The sequence below is a fragment of the Phocoena sinus genome, chromosome 2 (assembly GCF_008692025.1).
Source record: "Phocoena sinus isolate mPhoSin1 chromosome 2, mPhoSin1.pri, whole genome shotgun sequence".
Taxonomy (NCBI): domain Eukaryota; kingdom Metazoa; phylum Chordata; class Mammalia; order Artiodactyla; family Phocoenidae; genus Phocoena; species Phocoena sinus.
In genome coordinates, this window is record NC_045764.1 from 178,395,324 (window position 1) to 178,415,355 (window position 20,032).

The 20,032-nt window shown below is 41.0% G+C and overlaps 2 gene segments (V, D, J or C); both read right to left on the bottom strand.

The window, feature by feature from the left end:
* LOC116748808 overlaps positions 1 to 11,818 on the bottom strand; it is a 136,166-nt gene extending 124,348 nt beyond the window's left edge. Inside the window, 2 exon segments of the C gene segment in view lie at positions 11,337 to 11,638; positions 11,723 to 11,818. Of these exon segments, the coding sequence occupies positions 11,337 to 11,638; positions 11,723 to 11,789 (369 nt within the window).
* The window catches only part of LOC116748807, a 91,679-nt gene extending 73,258 nt beyond the window's left edge, over positions 1 to 18,421 (bottom strand). The window contains 2 exon segments of the C gene segment in view: positions 17,898 to 18,202; positions 18,307 to 18,421. Coding sequence covers positions 17,898 to 18,202; positions 18,307 to 18,352 — 351 coding nt within the window.
* Positions 18,422 to 20,032: the final 1,611 nt, after the last annotated feature.

Genomic DNA, 20,032 nt, shown 5'->3' on the forward strand with positions numbered 1-20,032 from the left:
CTTAAGCTTGTTCTCACTTTTCTAGACCTTGAAAGCTAAATCTCTGGGAATTCCCTGGTGGTTCAGTGGTTAGGACCCTGTGCTCTCACTGCCGAGGACCCGAGTTTGATTCCTGGTTGGGGAACTAAGATCCCACAAGCCATGCAGTGTGGCAAAAAAAAAAAAAAAAAAAAAAAATTCTGGAGGCACCCAAGAAAGTCATAATACATACAGTCTTAAATAAGAAACTGATTTTATGTAAAAAATAATAGAAAAATTCGAGTCAGCAACTTCATTCAGATAATCTGCAATCTCACATTTTGTGACATCAGATATTTTCAAATAAATATAAGTTAAACTTCTCTATTAATCTTCTCTACATGGTACTGATAGGCATAGAGTAGGATAATTGAACAATTAGTTTAGAAATCTCACGAGGGGATTAAAGACAGAAAGGGAATTATAGGAGTTTGGGAGACTTCTGTAAGCTAATGACCAAGCTAATTCAAGAAAAGAATCCAGTAACCAAGCAACAATCTGCTCTACCTAGAAGGAAGACCAGGTGCATCCAAGTGCCAGACACACTCAAGCCACAAATCCTGATAATTAAAACACAAGACAATAGACGTGTGGTCTGAATCTTGTTACATGAAGGCAGGGAGTTAATAATCCTTGAAGAGTAGCATGTCTGCATGTAGCCAGGACAGAAATATAAGTGAGAGGGGACATTATACAGAAACCTGAGATGAATTACCATATTTTAGTATATGTTGCCACCTTCTGCTAATATATATATGATTTAAATAGTGTCATGACCTTCCGGGTTAAACCATACAGGGTTAAAGGAGGAATTGGTGATGTAAGACTTGATGTCTACCCAACAATGACAAAGAAGGTTTTCTTCACCCCTCCCACTTTTTCATTGATTATAAAAATGTGGCCCTCGGGCTTCCCTGGTGGCACAGTGGTTGAGAGTCCGCCTGCCGATGCAGAGGACACGGGTTTGTGCCCCAGTCCGGGAAGATCCCACATGCTGCGGAGCGGCTGGGCCTGTGAGCCATGGCTGCTGAACCTGCACGTCCGGAGCCTGTGCTCCCCAATGGGAGAGGCCACAACAGTGAGTGGCCCGTGTACCACAAAAAAAAAAAAAAAAAAAAAAAATGTGGCCCTCTTTGTTCTCTGGGCTTGGCTGCCCACTTGTGTCTCTCACAAGCATCCTATGCTAATTAACTCAGACTTTGCCTATAGCTTTGCCTCTGGCTGAATTCTTTCTGAGATGGGACAATAGAACCCGATCTCCAGAGAGTCCTGACACCAGGCTAGCTGTTTCAATCAGATGACAGTGGGTTCCAGTCCCCTCTTGAGTCAGGGGTGGTGGGTACATGCCCCATCTGAAGGAGTGTGAATTCAGTACAGACAAACTGGTGACTATCTTAAATCAACACACGTGGAAACTAAAAACAAATAAATAAACAAACAAAACCCCACAAAAATCATAAAAAATACAACTAAGGTAATTTCTCAGTTCTGTGTAAGCAGCCAGCAACGAAATCCTGTGAAACTGTAAAGGAGGCACACAGAAACCATCCTCTAGGGTCCTTTGGACACACTGAGATGGATTTAACTCAGCTTCCAGAGTCTGGAATTTGAATATATTTTATGTCTAATTTCTGGCTTTCTTGAAGTAATTCCTTGCCAGAAGGCTACAGCCCTTAGAGTTCATAGAATGATTCTTGAATTTGTGTTCCACTTGTGGTGTAGCAACATTCATACCGAGTGACTGAGGGGCTCACCTTACAGGAATCTTTATAAAACAACCCTGTAAGGTGTCACTATGACTCAGTACTACACAGTCATCACCATCCACAGTCTTCTGGAAAGGTTGCAAAAGTAGCTCCCTAAATTAAAATTATCCAAAACTTCCAAAACTTGGCCAAAGGTCCCCCGCTTAGCACTAGTGACATCATTATCAACTACCTCAAAGAAAAATCAGTTTTCACCCTGTGAGGTGGTAACTGGAAGGACCATGCATTTAGAGACATGTCCCTGCAATACTATCCCTGCCCTATTGCAGTCAGACACAAAAGATAATGGAAAGGATTCATGTATAACATCCACTCCTGGCACCAAGACAAAGGCTGCCTGCTCACTACATCTAATCAATAGCCTTCTAGGATATTCAACCAGTTAATTTTATCTATTGAAAGAGATATCAGAGAAAAACTGCCCTTGAACCTCATTGAGGGACCATATCAGGTACTTTTAACAACAAACACAGCTGTGAACCTCCTGAGTGTGGACATTTAGGTATTTGTTTCACAGCTGTCTTAGTCCATTTGGCACCACAAACAAAGTACCATAGACTGGGTGGGTTATAACCATAGACATTTATTTCTCATATTTCTGTAGTCTGAGAAGTCCAAGATCAGGGTCTGGAAGACATGATTCCTGGAGAGAAACTGCTACCTAGACGGCTGACTTTTCCCTGATACCTCACCTGGTGCGGTGGGACAGGGAGCTTTCCCTGTCCTCTTTACAAGGCACTGATCCCATTCAGAAGGTCTCCGCTCTCCCGACCTAAGCCCTTCCCCAAGGGCACTTCTCCCAATACCATCATGTTGGGCATTGGGTTTCAGCATGTGTATTTTTTGGGAAAAAAACACTGAACTGATCACAGTAACTAGAATCAATTTATAATTCCACAGAATTGGAAGGCTCCCCAGGTGAGGCCCTCAAACTGAAGATTCTCATGGATGTTGTAGAAGCTCTGATCTTTGCTAGAAAACTGCTGATGTAAGACCTTCAGAACCAGCTGATGACCTTAGAGAGTGGACAGTTTCCACCCAAAATGTTTGACTAAGAGCTCAAAATCTCTTATGACTTTATTGTTATTATTGCTATTATTATGTACTTACATATATTTATCATTATATTTTTCTAAGGACTCAGATGGTTATATATCCATAATGGCAACTTAGTTTTTTATTTCACTTTTGAATAGCTGCTAATTGGAATTAGTGATTACACTATTTTTTGTTTAATTTTTATTGGAATATAGTTGATGTTATATTAGTTTCAGGTGTACAAGCAAGTGAATCAGTTATACATATATATACATACACTCTTTTCTTTCTTTCTTTTTTTTTTTGATTCTTTTCCCATATAGGCCATTACAGACTATTGAGTAGAGTTCCCTGTGCTATACATCAGGTTCATATTAGTTATCTATTTTATATATAGTAGTGTGTATATGTCAATCCCAATCTCACAATTTATCCCTCCCCCACTTAATCCCTGGTAACCATAAATTTGTTTCTACATCCATGATTCTACTTTGGTTTTGTAAATAAATTCATAGGTACCCTGTTTTGTTTTGTTATTTTTAGATTCCACGTATAAGTGATTTCATGTGATACTTGGCTTTCTCTGTCTGACTTACTTCACTTAGTATGACAATCTCTATGTCCACCCATGTTGCTGCAAATGGCATTATTTTGTTCCTTTATATGGCTGAGCAATATTCCATTGTATATATGTACTGCATCTTCTTTATCCATTCTTCTGTTGATGGACATTTAGGTGGCTTCCATGTCCTGGCTATTGTAAATAGTGCTGCAATGAATATTGGGGAGCATGTATCTTTCTGAGTTATGGTTTTCTCTGAGTATATGCCCAGGACTGGGATTGTTGGGTCATATGGTAATTCTATTTTTCGTTCTTTAAGGAGCCTCCATCCTGTTCTCCTTAGTCACTGTATCAATTTACATTCCCACCAAGAGTGTAGGAGGGTTCCCTTTTCTCCACACCCTCTCCAGCCTTTATTGTTTGTAGATTTGCGAAGACAGCCATTCTGACCTTTGCGAGGTGATACCTCATTGTAGATTTGATCTGCATTTCTCTAATAATTAGTGATGTTGAGCATTTTCTTTCATGTGGCTTTTGGTCATTTGCATGTCTTTTTTAGATACATGTTTACGTAGATCTTCCACCCATTATTTATTTAAATCGTTTGCATTTTTTTTTTTTTTTGGATATTGAGGTGCACAAGCTGTTAGAATATTTTGGAGATGAATTCCTTGTCGGGTGCTTTGTTTGCAAATATTTTCTCAACCCATTCTTTGGGTTGTCTTTTCATTTCTTTCATGGTTTCCTTTGTTCTGCAAAATCTTTTAAGTTTAAAGAGGTCCCATTTGCTTATTTTTGTTTAATTTTCATTACTCTAGGATGTGGATCAAAAAATATCTTGCTGTGATTTATGTCAAAGTGTGTTCTGCCTATGTTTTCCTCTAAGAGTTTGATAGTATCTGGCCTGACATTTAGGTCTTTGATCCATTTTGAGTTTATTATTGTATATAGTGTTAGGGAGTGTTCCATTTTCATTCTTTTGCCTGTAGCTGTCCAGTTTTCCCAACACCACTTATTGAAGAGACTGTCTTTTCTCCACTGTATATTCTTGTTTACTTTGTCATGGATTAGGTGTCCATATGTGCGAGGGTTTATCTCTGGACTTTCTATCCTGTTCCATTTATCTATATTTCTGTTTTTGTGCTCAGTACCATACTGTTTTGATGATTGTAGCTTTGTAGTATAGTCTGAAGTCAGGAAGCTAATTCTTCTGGCTCCATTTTTGTTTCTAAAGATTGCTTTGGCTATTTAGAGTCTTTTGTGTTTCCATACCAACTGTAAAATGTTTTGTTCTAATTTTTGAAAAATGCCCTCAGTAATTTAATAGAGATTACATTAAATCTGTAGATTGCTTGGGGTAGTATAGTCATTTTGACAATATTGATTCTTCCAGTCCAAGAACATGGTATATCTCTCCGTCTGTTTGTGTCGTCTTTGATTTCTTTCATCAGTTTATAGCAATACAATCTTACCTCAAGAAACAAGAGAAATCTCAAGTAAACAACCTAACTTTGCACTTAATGCAATTAAAGAAAAAAGAACAAAGAAAACCAAAATAAGTAGAAGGAAAGAAATAATAAATATCAGAGCAGAAATATGTGCAATACAGATGAAGAAAACAATACCATAGATCAGTGAAACTAAAAGTTGGTTCTTTGAGGAGATAAACAAAATTGATAAATATTTAGCCAGACTCATCAAGAAAAAAAGGGAGAGGACACAAATCAATAAAATTAGAAATGAGACAGGAGAAATCACAACAGACAGCACAGAAACAAAAAGGCCTATAAGAGACTACTACAAACAACTATATGCTAATAAACTTGACAACCATGAAGAAATGGACAAATTCTTGGAAAGGTACAATTTTCCAAGACTGACCTGAAAAATTAGAAAATATAAACAGACCTAACACAAGTAATGAAACTGTAATTAAAAATCTTCCAACAAACAAAATTCCAGGACAAGATGGTTGCACAGGCAAACTCTATCAAACATTTTTAGAAAAGCTAACACCTATCCTTCTCAAACTCTTCCAAAATATAGCAGAGGGAGGAACACTTCCAAATTGGTTCTGCGAGGCCACCATCACCCTGATACCAAAACCATACAAAAATATCACAAAAAAAGAAAATTACAGATGAATATCACTGATGAACATAGATGCAAAAATCCTCAACAGAATACTAGCAAACAGAATCCATCAACACATTAAAAGAATCATACACGATGATCAAGTGGGGTTTGTCACAGGAATGCAAGGATTCTTCAATATACGCAAATCAATCAATGTGATGCACCATATTAACAAATTAAGGAATAAAAACCATATGATCATTTCAATCGATGCAGAGAAAGCTTTTGACAAAATTCAACACCCATTTTATTTATTTATTAAACACATTTATTGGAATATAACTGCTTTACAATAGTGTGTTAGTTTCTGCTTTATAACAAAGTGAATCAGTTATACATATACATATGTCCCCATATCTCTTCCCTCTTGTGTCTCCCTCCCTCCCACTCTCCCTATCTCACCCCTCTAGGTGGTCACAAAGCACCGAGCTGATCTCCCTGTGCTACGTGGCTGCTTCCCACTAGCTATCTATTTTATGTTTGGTAGTGTATATATGTCCATGCCACCCTCTCACTTTGTCCTAGCTTACCCTTCCCCCTCCCCGTATCCTCAAGTCATTCTCTGGTAGGTCTGTGTCTTTATTCCCATCTTGCCCCTAGTTTCTTCATGACCATTTTTTTTTAAGATTCCATGTATATGTCAACACCCATTTATGATAAAAACACTCCAGAAAATGGGCAATTTACCTCAACATAATAAAGGCCATATATGACAAACCCACAGCAAACATCATTCTCAATGGTGAAAAACTGAAAGCATTTCCACTAAGATCAGGAAAAAGACAAGAATGACCACTCTCACCACTCTTATTCAACATAGTTTTGGAGGTCCTAGCCATGGCAATCAGAGAAGAAAAAGAAATTTTTAAAAAATCCAAATTGGAAAAGAAGTAAAACTGTCACTGTTTTCAGATGACAGGATACTATACATAGAAAATCCTAAAGCTGCTACCAGAAAACTACTAGAACTCTCAATGAATTTGGTAAAGTTGCAGGATACTAAATTAATACACAGAAATCTGTTGCATTTCTACCCATTAAAAACAAAGATCAGAAAGGGAAATTAAGGAAACAATTCCATTTACTATGGCATGAAAAAAAAATAAAACACCTAGGAATAAACCTACCTAAGGAGGGAAAAGATCTGTACTCTGAAATTTCTAAGATGGTGATGAAAGAAATCAAAGATGACACAAACAAATGGAAAGATATACTATGTTCTTTGATTGGGATAATCAATATTGTCAAATGAGGATACTATGCAACATACTCTACAGATTAAATGCAATCCCAATCAGATTACCACTAACATTTATCAAAGAACTAGAAGAAATTAAAAAAAAATTTCTATGGGACCACAAAAGACCCCAAATAAATAGCCAAAGAAATATTGAGAAAGATAATTGGAGCTGGAGGGATCAGGCTCCCCAGCTTTAGATTATACTACAGAACTACAGTCATCAAAACAGTGTGGTACTGGCACAACAACAGAAATATAGTTCAATGAAACAGGATAAAAAGCCCAGAGATAAACCCACACACATATGGTCAATTAATCAATGACAAAGGAAGCAAGAATATACAATGGAGAAAAGACAGTCTCTTCAATAAGTGGTGATGTGAAATTGGCAGCTTCATGTAAAAGAAAGAAATTAGAACATTCTCTAACACGATACACAAAAACAAACTCAAAAGGGATTAAATATCTAAATGTGTACTATAAATATATATAAATGGATACTAACTAAGAGTTTTATAGTATCCATTGTATAAATAGATACTATGAAACAGAGGAAAACATTGGCAGACATCCTTTGACATAACTGCCATATCTTTTTGCATTTGTCTCCTAGAGTAATGGAAATAAAACCAAAAATAAACAATTGGGACCTAATTAGAGTTAAAAGCTTTTGCACAGCAAAGGAAATTGAAAGAAGAAAAGAAAACCTACTGAATGGAAGAAAATATTTGCAAACAATGCAACAAGCAAGGGATTAATCTCCAAAGTATACAAACAGATCATAAGGCTCAATATCAGAAAAACAAACAATACAATCAAAAAATGGGCAGAAGACTTAATAGACATTTCTCTAAAGAAGATATACAGATGGCCAAAGTGTACATGAAATAATGCTCAGCATCGCTAATTATTAGAGAAATGCAAATCAAAACTACAATGAGGCATCACCTCAGACCAGTTAGAATAGCTATCATCAAAACGGCTACAAATAATAAGTGCTGCAGGTGGTGTGTAGAAAAGGAACCCTCCTACACTGTTGGTGGGAATGTAAATAGCTACAGCCACTGTGGTGGACAGTATATACGTTCCTTAAAGAAGTAAAAATAGAGCTACCATATGATCCAGCAATCCCACTCCTGTGAATATACACAGAGTAAACTATAATTTGAAAAGATACATGCACCCCAATTTTTACTGCAGCAGTATTTACAATATCCAGAACATGGAAGCAACCTAGATGTCCATTGACAGATGAATGGATAAAGAAGATATGGTGCATACATACAATGGAATATTACTCAGACATAAAAAAAAGAATGAAATAATGCCATTTGCAGCAACGTAGATAGACTTAGAGATTATTATACTAGGTTTAGTAAGTCAGATGGAGAAAGACAAATAAAATGTGAAATCACTTATATATTGATTCTAAAAAAATGATATAAATGAACTTATTTATAAAACAGACACAGACTCAGAGACTTCAAAATAAAATTCATGGCTACCAAAGGGGAAAGGTGAGAGGTAGGGATAAATTAGGAATTTGGGATTAACATAAACACACTACTATGTATAAAATAGATAATCAGCAAGGACCTACTATATATCACAGGGTACCATTCTCAATATTTTGTAATAAGTAACAATATTTTGTAATAATATTTTGTAATATATATATATAACTGAATCAGTTTGCTGTACCCCTGAAACTAACCCATTATAAATCAAATATTCTTCAATAAAAATAACTAATTAAAACAATAAAATTTAGAAAGTAAAAAATAAGTTTTTCTCTGCAATAACATTCATTACCTCATGGTGGGATAATTATAACAAGTCATGGAGAGAAAATGGTAAAATTATATTTAATTGATTCCAAATGTTATTGTCTAGTCCAACCTTTAACTCCAATTAAAATTAGAAGATAGTTGTAAAAAAAGTGGAAAAAGTAAAATAAAAACAATGACAACAATAATAATAATGAATAAAAACTCAAATAGAATTGGTTAACAGAAGGGAGGTTCGCATGCCCTTTGGCGATCCCAGAATCCAACAGGAAGAAGAACGTTTACCTCTAATTTTCTGGCAAGAACTCAGCCAAAGAGAAACCATGGACTCAGTTCTCTATAGCCCTTTCGACTCCCCTTTTCCCTTGATAAAAGAGTTATTCTCTCCATTTTTACTGGGGACTTGCACGTGGCTCATAATGTCGTGTGCATTGTAGGATGTGTGTCAGCACGGATGGACTCTACCCACTAGATAACTAGGTACTGACAGCACAGCCCACGTGTTACAGCCCAACCCGTGTCCAGATATTTCCAAATGTCCTCTAGGGGAGAAAATGACTCCAGTGTTATATGGACATCAAATTCCAAATATAAACAATACTCGTACTATTCCAGTGAAAGGTATTGCATCAAACAGCACTGGGGAGATTTTTCACGCTGAAAGAACTTGGAAATCCATCTGAAACTGGAAGTAGATTTGAAGTTCAACAGAAGAATCACTTTATGTCATTAAACAATTAAAAACTTGACAACCAATAAGAGTAGGTAGTGACCTAAATTTCAAATAAAAGTCTCATGAAGAAATATTTCTGACATTAATTTATCCAGAAATCATTCTGCACTCTATTATGAATTCTAAAGAATGTTAAAGTGGACACTTATACGTCTTTTTGGGGATGATCATTAAGTCATCCCTGGAGGATGAGTGATGTTCCTTTTCCAATACGATACTTACATTTCCATATATGTCTATCTGCTTCTATAGCAGTTGTGTATAATCCGCTAATGTGGTCATTACAGAAAAACAGTTTGTGCAGCTTAAACAACAGCAATGGATTCCTCTCAGGCCTGGAGGCAAGAAGTCTAAGGTCACGGTGTCAGCAGGTTTGGGTCCTTCTCAGGCCTTTCTCCTTTGCTTGCAGATGGACCTCTTCTTACTGAGTCCTCAGATGGTCTTTTCTCTGTGTGTCTGTGTGCATCCCTGGTTTACTTGTATGTTCATTATTACTCTTCTTAAGTGTGACAAAGACCCTTGACCACCCCTTAGCTAAGAAGCTGCTTGTAATTCTCTTCTCAGCTAGTCTTGACCTGTGGGCTTCTGTGTTTATATGTGCATGGCCAGGTTTTGTCAAGAGCCCTGCTAACTGAGAATAATGAGAATCCCCTACCCTTCAACTCTGATCACCCGCAGTATTTGATCAAATCCTTCAAACCCCCTATCATCCACATGGTATCTGATCACCCTGGTCAGCCTTTGGCAAAAATCCTTTCGAGTCTATGTAAATACAGCTTAAGATCCCCCTTAACCTGTATTTCTTCTGTTAACAATTTCCAGTCCACTCCATCCCACCCTCTTCTTGGCCATAAGACCCCACTTGAAATGCTGTATTTGGAATAAGGCCAATTTTCCAAAGCTGCATCCAATATACAGCAGCAAGTTTTGTCTTCATGTTCTACATGAGATTTATATTGGATACATGAATATCAATCCCACAGTCCATGGCCATATAATCATGCCGGAATGAAGCTGATCTGTCATGTATATTTTCCCTAAGTCCACTCACAGCCACTTGTGTGTAGGGACACTAGACTGTTCCTCAGCCCTATGCCTGGCACTACTTTAAACAATTGCCAAGAATCACAGAACTGTGAAAAGCATGGCAGTAATTTGACCCCAGAAAGTGCTCATTTACATGACGGGGGTTAAAAGTAGAAAAGGGAGTATCTCCTTGACAGACCTCAGATGGAAATGTGTGTGTGTGTGTGTGTGTGTGTGTGTGTGTGTGTGTGTGTGTGTGTTGGGTGATTCAAAGAACCGGCCACATTGTAAATGTCCGTGAAAGATCACAAAATGACAGCATTCATTTTGGGATGCTAATAAAAGCTAGCAAGTAGCTGAATTTGAAAATATGTAATCTGTGAATAACGAGGATCATTGCATGTGCAGAATTGGGGCGCTCTGGCTCTAGAGTCTGTAACACTGCATGTTGCAGAACTCAACCTGCTTGTGCAGGTTGACAGAAAGCAGGATGGTGTGTCTCTTCCTTCCACATGTACTAAAACAGGACAAAAGTTAATAATGTTTAAAAGTCTCAGGTGCCTTCTTGGGATATTTACCAGATTCACAAACATCAGTCTCACACTGAACATTACGGTGAGGCTCAGGGTTGTACTGAGCTCCTTTGTGAAAAAGGAAACTAAAGACATGAAAAACAACCTTAATTCCTGTATACTATATGTGTGTGTGTATGTATAGATATAGATATATTTATATATATATAACTATAATAAAAATAAAATTAAGCAAATATGTACATGCACACAAATTTTCTAGACACAACATAATCCACAACAATGAAATAGTAGGATACAGAACAGGGTGTCTGGTGGAGGTCCGGAGCAGGAAGGGGAAAGCACAGGTTCTAAATGAATCCCCTCCCAGCCCATATATGCACCTGCTGCAGGTCGCAGCCCTGTACTTGTTGGGTCCTGTGCGACCCCTGGTGGTAACGGGCATCCGTGCAGGGAGGTTTGTGTCTGGGCTCACACTGACTTCCCCTCACTGTGTCTCTCGCACAGTAATACACGGCTGTGTCCTCAGTTGTCAGGCTGCTCAGCGATAAGTAGACTTGGCTCTTGGAGGTGTCCTTAGTGATGCTGAGCCGGGACTTAAGAGTTGGGTTATAATATGCGCTTCCACCACCACATATTCCCCCAACCCACTCCAGCCCCTTTCCTGGAGACTGTCGGACCCAGGCTACAGCATAGCTGGTTAAAGAGAATCCAGAGACAGTGCAGGTGAGGGAGAGGGTCTGTGAGGGCTTCACCAGACTGGGTCCCGACTCCTGCAGCTGCACCTGGGACAGGGCACCTGTGGACAGAGAGAACCACGGTGACTCATGGGCTCAGATGCAGCTTCCCCATGTGTTCACGTCTGAATCCCTGAGACACTCACCTCTGGGAGCTGACACCAGAAAGAGGAAGAACCACAGTGGATTCATCTTCCTGCAGATGGGATTCATGAAGCCAAGAAAATCTATTCAAGTATGAGGAGAAACCCGATTTAAGTGAACAGGTACTTTGTTTTTACCTTGTGACATATGGGGATGTTTGCATATGGGAGGGACCAGTCTATAAAAATCGGAAAGTAGTGAAGGGAGGTCCCAGTCTCTGGGGCTCCACCTGAAGAGGGTGCTGACTGTGCCCTCAGAGAACTCAGTCCCACCTGGGATCCCCTCCCTATGCCTGGGGGACTCTTTGTCCTGGAATGAAATGATGCTGAAGGGCTAGTCAGGAAATCAGCTGTGCTCAAGGATTAACGGCAGATTTGGGGAATAGACTTTAATCCCATGGATGCATATATTTCACATAAATACCCATAACACCGTCAGGGTCCTCCAAGATGTCAGACACAGACTCTTGTTTTTTCTTTTCTGCATTACCTCATGTTTATTTCTTGGATGCGCAAGTATTTGAGACAAACCATACATGTAATAATCACCTTGAATTCAGACAGAGTGAGGTAGAATTTGATGTTTATCATAATTCACAACGGACTCCGTTTGTCCCTTAACTTGGGTGAACATTTCTTTACCTGAAACAGTTTAAACGTTATCAAGAGTTACTCTGGAGGTGGATTTATTCATAACAACTAAACACACCGTGTATTTTGTGGACAAGGTAGTCATTCTTGCTGAGATGGTCATGGATCCCAGCACTGCTGACATGGCCACTAGCCTGACCTGCCTGTTTCCTGTGCACAACTGAGTGTCTGCAGGAACAGCGCGAGCTTCTGGGCTCCTTCCATGCATGTGGACGTTGGGGAATCCCCAGGGCTAGCAAGGTCTAAGAACAGACAGCTCTTGGAAGCTCCTCAGGACTCCAACATGCTGGGCAGGTGACCTGGTCACAGTGCCCAGACTCACTCCTTCTAGAAGTGTTCATTTTTACTCTCCCTGTCACAGCCAGTGACATTGGAGCTCAGGGAACACAGTTCCTACTGCACTGGGTGAGAGAACATGCATGATTCTTGGAAGTAAACCTTCAAAGTGAATGGCTTGCAGAGAATGTGGGTGTCATGGTCAGAGGAAAGTCGTCACCTCAGGAAGCAGGTTCCCTTGAAAAGTCCACCTGAGAGCTTTCCTGAGTCCCTGGGTCACTGAGTCCTGGAATGTGCCTGAGGTCATATAAGTAAATGGTGCTGGAGAGCAGAGCACAGCTCCATCCCATCTCACTGTGGGCACTGAGGATGTGGCCTCACCATCTGCATTTCCGTCTGCAAGGATGTAAACTGGGGATCACGATGGTAATGGTATGTCTGAAATTTATAGTGGGTTTGCCAGAGGTGTTGAATGTTGACACGAGTGTCATCAGTGATGTTACTTCTCCTGGGAACCAGAAAGACCAATGTGAGTCCCCATCTCTGACTGACACCCTGTACATGTAGCGCTGGCTCCACTCCTGCCCTGAGAGGTCACACCTGTGGGTGTGGGGTAGGTCAGCTCTCCCTCATCGCAGTGATTTCACCTGTACACTGACTGATGTCGAGCCTGCCGTCAATGAGAAGATATTTATTGCATACTATTTTATGAGCACAGTACTATACTTCTTCTAGCTTTTGCAATAATGTTTGCAGAGTAAATTAAATACTAAAGCATCTGCCTGCTTGAATGTCGATAATAGGAGAGCCGTACAATGTAATATGGGCAAGAATCACAGGACACATATGGACCCTACTGTAAGGAACTGAATATCGAGCTCATACGCTGTGTGATAGGGGCATGGAAGGGATGGCATCTAAAACCTAGAACCAGGTGGGCCCATTATTCAGCAGGTGGAAGAAGGGCCTGAATTTGTACAGACGCCCCAGCATCTGACCTGCCCTTCTTGAGCTGGTGGATTAGAGGAGATCCATCCAAATTCATGTTAACATAGAAGGGTGTATAACAGGTGTCTTTATGCTCCAGTGGTTGGGGATGTGTTGTTAGGGTCCATTTAACCCTAGGAAAAATGTGTAAGGTCACCAGGACTAAAAAAATTTATTTTTCCTTTGTGGAGAAAATTGGAGGGGATTATGTCTGGGGACCAGATCATTTGATAATGCTGGACGGAATATCCATTAGAGACGCCCAGTGGGTGATGGGAAATGAAGTGGGGAGATTTCAGTCATCTTGCTTTGCAGGTTGCCAGTGATGGTCACAGCAAGAGGCCCTGAGCATCGTGATGGGAGGGAGAAGGGCTGATGGTGGTGGCTTCATGGGGACCACGTGGACAGGTCCTTCTGATGGTCTCTGTGTTTTCCCTTATAAAATCTTGAGAGTATAAGCTCAGAATGAGGTGTGGACTTCAGGAACATTGAGACCAGATGGTTTAGGTCATTTAGTATGTTTGTTGGAATCATTGAGAAAAGAAGAAGCAGGCAGTATACTTGGAAATCAGGAATGCCCTCGTGTGATATTAAATTATTTGTCTTAGACGTTATTGACTGTAGACACATTCGTTGTCCTCACATTTCATCTTCTCGGTCCACTTGGAATCCAGTTTCAAATGTGAGGGATGTAATGAAACATTTATTATGAAACAAAAAGGTATCTAAAATTTAAGAGGTATAAGTCAAAGTAATGGAAATGTGTTACTGAAATTGTAATTGTCAAACTCTTCTCTGGGGCAACATATATTAAAATTAATAATAATAATACAAGTTATTGATTTTGTTTTCAACCATTGCTAAATACATTGAATCACTCAAGTTACAATCATACATAAACTCAGATCCATCATGGGTAAAATTTATTGTTAGGAAATAGTCATTCTAACTGATGAAATCTCACTCTCTCATCAAGGATCTGTGTCTCTGTGGACACGCAGCACAGTTCTCACCAGCAACACAGGAAGGAGGGTACGTTGGTACATTTCTACTTTTCCAGAAGAGCATCTCTGAAGAAGTCCCCCCTCTGTTCACCCATTCCATCCTTGTAGTATCTGAAAGAGGCCTTTGAGTGTACTGTGACATGTTCCCACATGAAGTTCCCATGGCTTAGGAAGTGAAAGTTTAACTTCACTTTTCATTGTAATAGAAACACAACAAGTAATAACTGAAAAGCAAAATAAAATACATTTAAAATTTACCCAAATGCAAGCTAGAGATTCGCAGGAAATATTTGCAAAAGACATATCTAGTGTATCTGGTTGTTATCTAATATGTACCAAGAAGCCTTAAACTCAACAATAAGAAAGAAAGAAAAGGATTAAAAAATGGGATAAAATCCTTAACAGACACCTGACCAAAGAGACAAAGAGTTTGCAAATAAGGCTGTGGGAGAACATATGTCACAGGGAAGTGCCAATCAGATCAAGGACATATCCCTGAAAACTTACAAGAGTGGATCAGATCAGGACTCTGAGATCCTCAAACACCTGCAGGTTGTGAAGCAGCAGGGGGTCCATTCACAGCTGGTGGGGATGCAGAACGGGGTGCACCTTGGGAGACATTTTGGGGGCTTCCGGCAAAACTAAACATACTCTTATCTATGTTTCAGCAGTAGTGCTCCTTTGTACGTATCTGAAAGACAGTAAGACTTTAGTCTAGAGAAAACCCTGCACACGATGCTCACTTACCATTATTCATATTTGCCACAATTTGGAAAAGACCAAGATGTCCTTTCATAGTGTATGAGTAATAAACTGTGTACATGCAGACAATAGACACTGAAATGTCACACCGATTTGGAAGAAATATTGAAGGGTGAGATGGAAATGAAGAAAAGAGATGCCAGAAGAATACACCTGGCAAGGTGATGTCAGCAGAGTGACAGTGGCCGTGAGGACTGAGGATCCCAAGAGGTTGTACAGCATGAGGCTGAAGAGAAGACAACTTGGACATGTCAGGAGGGAAATCTCCTCCTCCGCCCCTCTTGAGTTCCTGAGGCTGGGCTGATAAAATATTGACAAAGACAGATTAACAGGAGAAAAGAAAAAAAATTTAACCATGTGCATGGACATGCCATAGAAATGGACCCAGAAGGAACCAAAGCAGGCAGCTTTTATATTTTAAGACAAAGATGCAATATTTGTGAGGAATTGGTAGAAAGAGGAAATGTGTGCTTTTGGTGCTCAATTAGTGAAGAACCTAAGCAGGGTTTGGGCTGGCTAGTCATTAAAGAAGGAGCAAGGTTTGTTCATAGAAGATTCCAGGCCTGAATTTCCCCTTCCTGGTGATAAGAGTGTCCCTCTGCAAAGGAAAGCAGCGTCCGGCTGCTCAGTCCTGAAAAGCCAATAAAGAGGCAAAGTTGGTAGAAAGGAAAATTTGCTTTATTTTGGCTGCCTGCACCCGGGGTTGGGGACTGACTTCTCTCCAAAGGTCACCCCGCACCGAGCATCTGTGGGAAAGGGATTTTACAGGCGGACGGAGGGGCTACGGGCAGAAACGGCAGAGTCAGCTGTGACAGTCGTCTTGCAGTTGGTCATGAGGTGGTCTTATCAGCCTCCTCTTGATTGATTTAAGTAGAGTTAATCTTCAGGTCCAGGGTCGGTTTGTTCTCATCTCTTGAGGCCAGTTCTTGGAATTGTGGCAGCTTATGTCATGGCTACAGTCTGGTCATCATGGAGCTAACTTCTTCCTCCTGGTGGGAGTTTCAGTATCTACAAGACGGCTCATGGGACATGGACAAGAATATTATCTGCAGCCCTTGAGGAGGAACTAAAGGTCCTCGATTTGCTTAATGACTAAACTATTATTATTTGGTTTTGTTGGACACGTCGTTCCTTTCTAGATTTTCTCACTCCTCTGATTAAACTTACTCTTAGGGTTAAATTTTGGCACAGAAAAAGGCAGGCAGAAGATATGCGGTAAAGGACCATTTCAGTTCCACCTCCAGGTACAGAGAGGGCACCTTTCACATGGGAGGTTTATTTCTTGCTTCAGGGTGACAGGGAGGAAGGTCAGAATGTCCCTCTGCACTGGCTCTGTCTTAAGTCACTTGGAGGCATATTTTCGGGTGCCCTACCCTGGACCCCAACACTCAGGGCCTCTTTAATTATTTTGTGTCTACATATGCACACCAAGCATGTGATGTAGGTAATGGTTTACTTAAATCCTACAGATGTGAAGCTAAACTGCAGCCTGGACTTGGCACGTGATGTGCTGGAGAGCACACATCAGGACACAGTGAGGCCTCCCGTCCAGGCCTGGGCGTCTCCACCCTGGTTATGTTCGCTCGTGCAGGGGTTCCTGGACGGAGGTGGGCCTGCATAGTGAGGCTGAAGGACTCTTCCTGGAAGGAGAAGCTGTGGGACTTTCCTGCATTTTAGGGCTCACGTAAGATGCTGTGCTGAAGAAAGGAGGATAGATTTGTTTTCAGCAGCTTCTGAAAATTCGTGTTATTATCCACCTGACTCTAAACTTTCCCTGCCAACTACATATGTGTCTATTGGTAATAGCTGTGATGATGAATATTTGACATAAAATAATCTGCACACTAGAAGAGGATGCAGGTCTTATATAAGGGTATAGGGATCCTATTGGGCCTGGAAGCAAGGAGCACATGTAGAATCACACCCACCCACGTCCCCTCTAACTGGCATCTTTCCCAGCGACCCCTGAGGATCCGGGGCTGCTCAGCGTATTTATGCTTCTCATGCCAGAGGTGAGCAGCAAGTCAACAGCCCGCATCCTGGCAGGGACAGCTGGTCTACAGTAGGGCAGGGCTGAGATATCACAATGAGGAAGGAAGAGTATGTTTAACTCTTTATACATCCGCTGGGATAGTATTGAGACGGGTCAATTTAGACAACATTTAGACAAGGGAAAACCTGAATATATAACTTTGAGTCTCTGCCTTTCATATATGACGTTTATTCCCCTATTTTGAAAAGTCTTTCTAATTGAGAGACTGAATGTGTAACTGAAGAACCACGGATGAGTACAGAGAGGTCCCCCAGGGAAAACTGCTATATGGAGAGGAAACCCCAGACCCTTGGAGGAAAGCAGCCCTTAACTACCATCTGCACCTGCTCCTGGGGCTGAAACATACACTTGTATGTCCTGAGTGCCCCCTGCATCCCTCCTCCTGTCTCGCTGCAAGGAGGTTTGTGTCTGGGCTCACACTGACTCCCCCTCACCGTGGATCCTTCGCACAGTAATACACGGCCGTGTCCTCAGATCTCAGGCTGTTCATTTGCAGATACAGCGTGTTCTTGGAGTTGTCTCTGGAGATGGTGAATCGGCCCTTCACAGAGTCTGCATAGTATGTGTAACTACCACTACCATAACTAATAGCTGAGATCCACTCCAGCCCCTTCCCTGGAGCCTGGCGGAACCAGCTCATGTCATAGCTACTGAAGGTGAATCCAGACGCTGCACAGGAGAGTCGCAGAGACCCCCCAGGCTGCACCAAGCCTCCCCCAGACTCCACCAGCTGCACCTCACACTGGATACCTGCAAACACAGAGACAACCTGGTCAGGAGACTGTCACACATCCACTGATTCCCTCACTCATATCCACTCACATCCTCAGTGTCTCTTGCTCTCCATAAATTACCTTGTAAAATAGCCACAAGGACAACCCAGCTCAGTCCAAAGTCCATGGTGAGTGTTCTGTCTGCAGCCCGAATGGGAGCACGTGGGAATCCGGGGCTGGAGCTCCTCTCCCAGAGCTGCAGGGTCAGGGCTGGGGCTGTTTTATATCAGCAGAGGAAGGACCCTATTTGCATGACCTTCTAGTATATAAGAGGCTATGTCGTTGAATGTCCTCAGAAAGGGCAGGGTCTCAGAGCAGGCGTGAGAGTCTTGGATTTTGTGGTGTTGATAGGATTTGGGAAATATAAGTTTCATTGTGTGATTGTTCCAGAGTAAACCCTTAGGACCCATATATCATCTTACATATGCACTCACATCCCGTGATGTAGTTGCCATTGTTACCCTCATAGTAGAGGTGTAAACTACACCCAGAGGAATGGAGGGTGTGTGTAGTGTCCAAGGAGAAACATGGGGTGACCGTGAGACACAGCATCTGCACCTGAGCTCTGGGCCAGGCTGCTCCCTGGAACCTACTACAGGACAGAGTTGGAGTTTCCGGGTGAGGTTTGCAGATCCCCCTCCTGTAATGAGGTCACGATGATTTTGCTCTCTTCTCGGGTTTACCTAAAATGTATGGAGGGGGTCAGGGGTGATGAGAAGTATTTTCAAGAGTCTCTTATGTTTCAGTATCTTCCCTTCACTCCTTCCGTCCCAAGTCATGCATTTCTTCATTTGTAATTACTTTAATGAGGTTCTTGACGTGTACTAAAGCGCACACACTCAGAATGAACACTGTGATGAATACTGACGGAGGCACCAGCATTATCAGGAGAGAACAAGTCAATTCCTCTCGTTATTTTCAGTAGTTTCTGGGTTTCCTCCTTCCTGTCCTGTTATCTTCCATCCTGTCACCACATCACCGTTGATCTTCTCTTGTTATCTCAGATTACTTTTCATTTTCTTGAATTTATAAAAGTGGGATGATATTGTATGTATTCTTATTGTTATGGCTTATTTTACTCAGCACAAATAGTTGTGAACACTATCATGTTATTGTGTGTGTCAGGAATCCTTGGTTTTAGTAACAGGTCGCAGTTAATGAATGATCATAGCATGATTGGCTTATTTATTAAGCTGATGTGTGATATTGGAACTGTTTCCAGTTTCTGGGTGTTACAATAAAGCTGATACTCGTCTTGGAGATGTAGAGAGATGAGAAGCTGAGAAAACGCTTCTTATTTAATGTTCTTCAAGCAACCTCAAAATGGGGCAGGTTGCACATTATCAAAATATCACCAATATATCAGATAATTAGAGAACTAAGAGAGCAACAAATTTAAATCTTGGATAGACAAATGCTCACACAATAACAAAGACTAAGATTGTTAATCCTGACATACGCTGCTGAAAGGAATAAAAACTACTACAAGATTAAACTAGAATTGGATGCCTTGAGGGCGAGTGTGGTTAGGGTGTAATAGTGTCCCAACGTCTCCTGAGTAACTACCTCGCCAGTGTCAGCGTGGTCCCGCTAAAGTGTGAGTCAGATGGTGTTACCTCTATACCGACACATGTGTCTTCCTACCTGGGACAGCCCAGGATTCCTGCCTGAGCTCTTAGGTCCTCCTGCATCCTGGGGAGGAGGGCCTTGGCCCTGGACTTGGATCTGCACTGTTTCATAGCATCTCCGCTCACAGTGTGACCTGTGTCCCCTCATCCATTCCCAATTTGCCATGTATTTACCACAT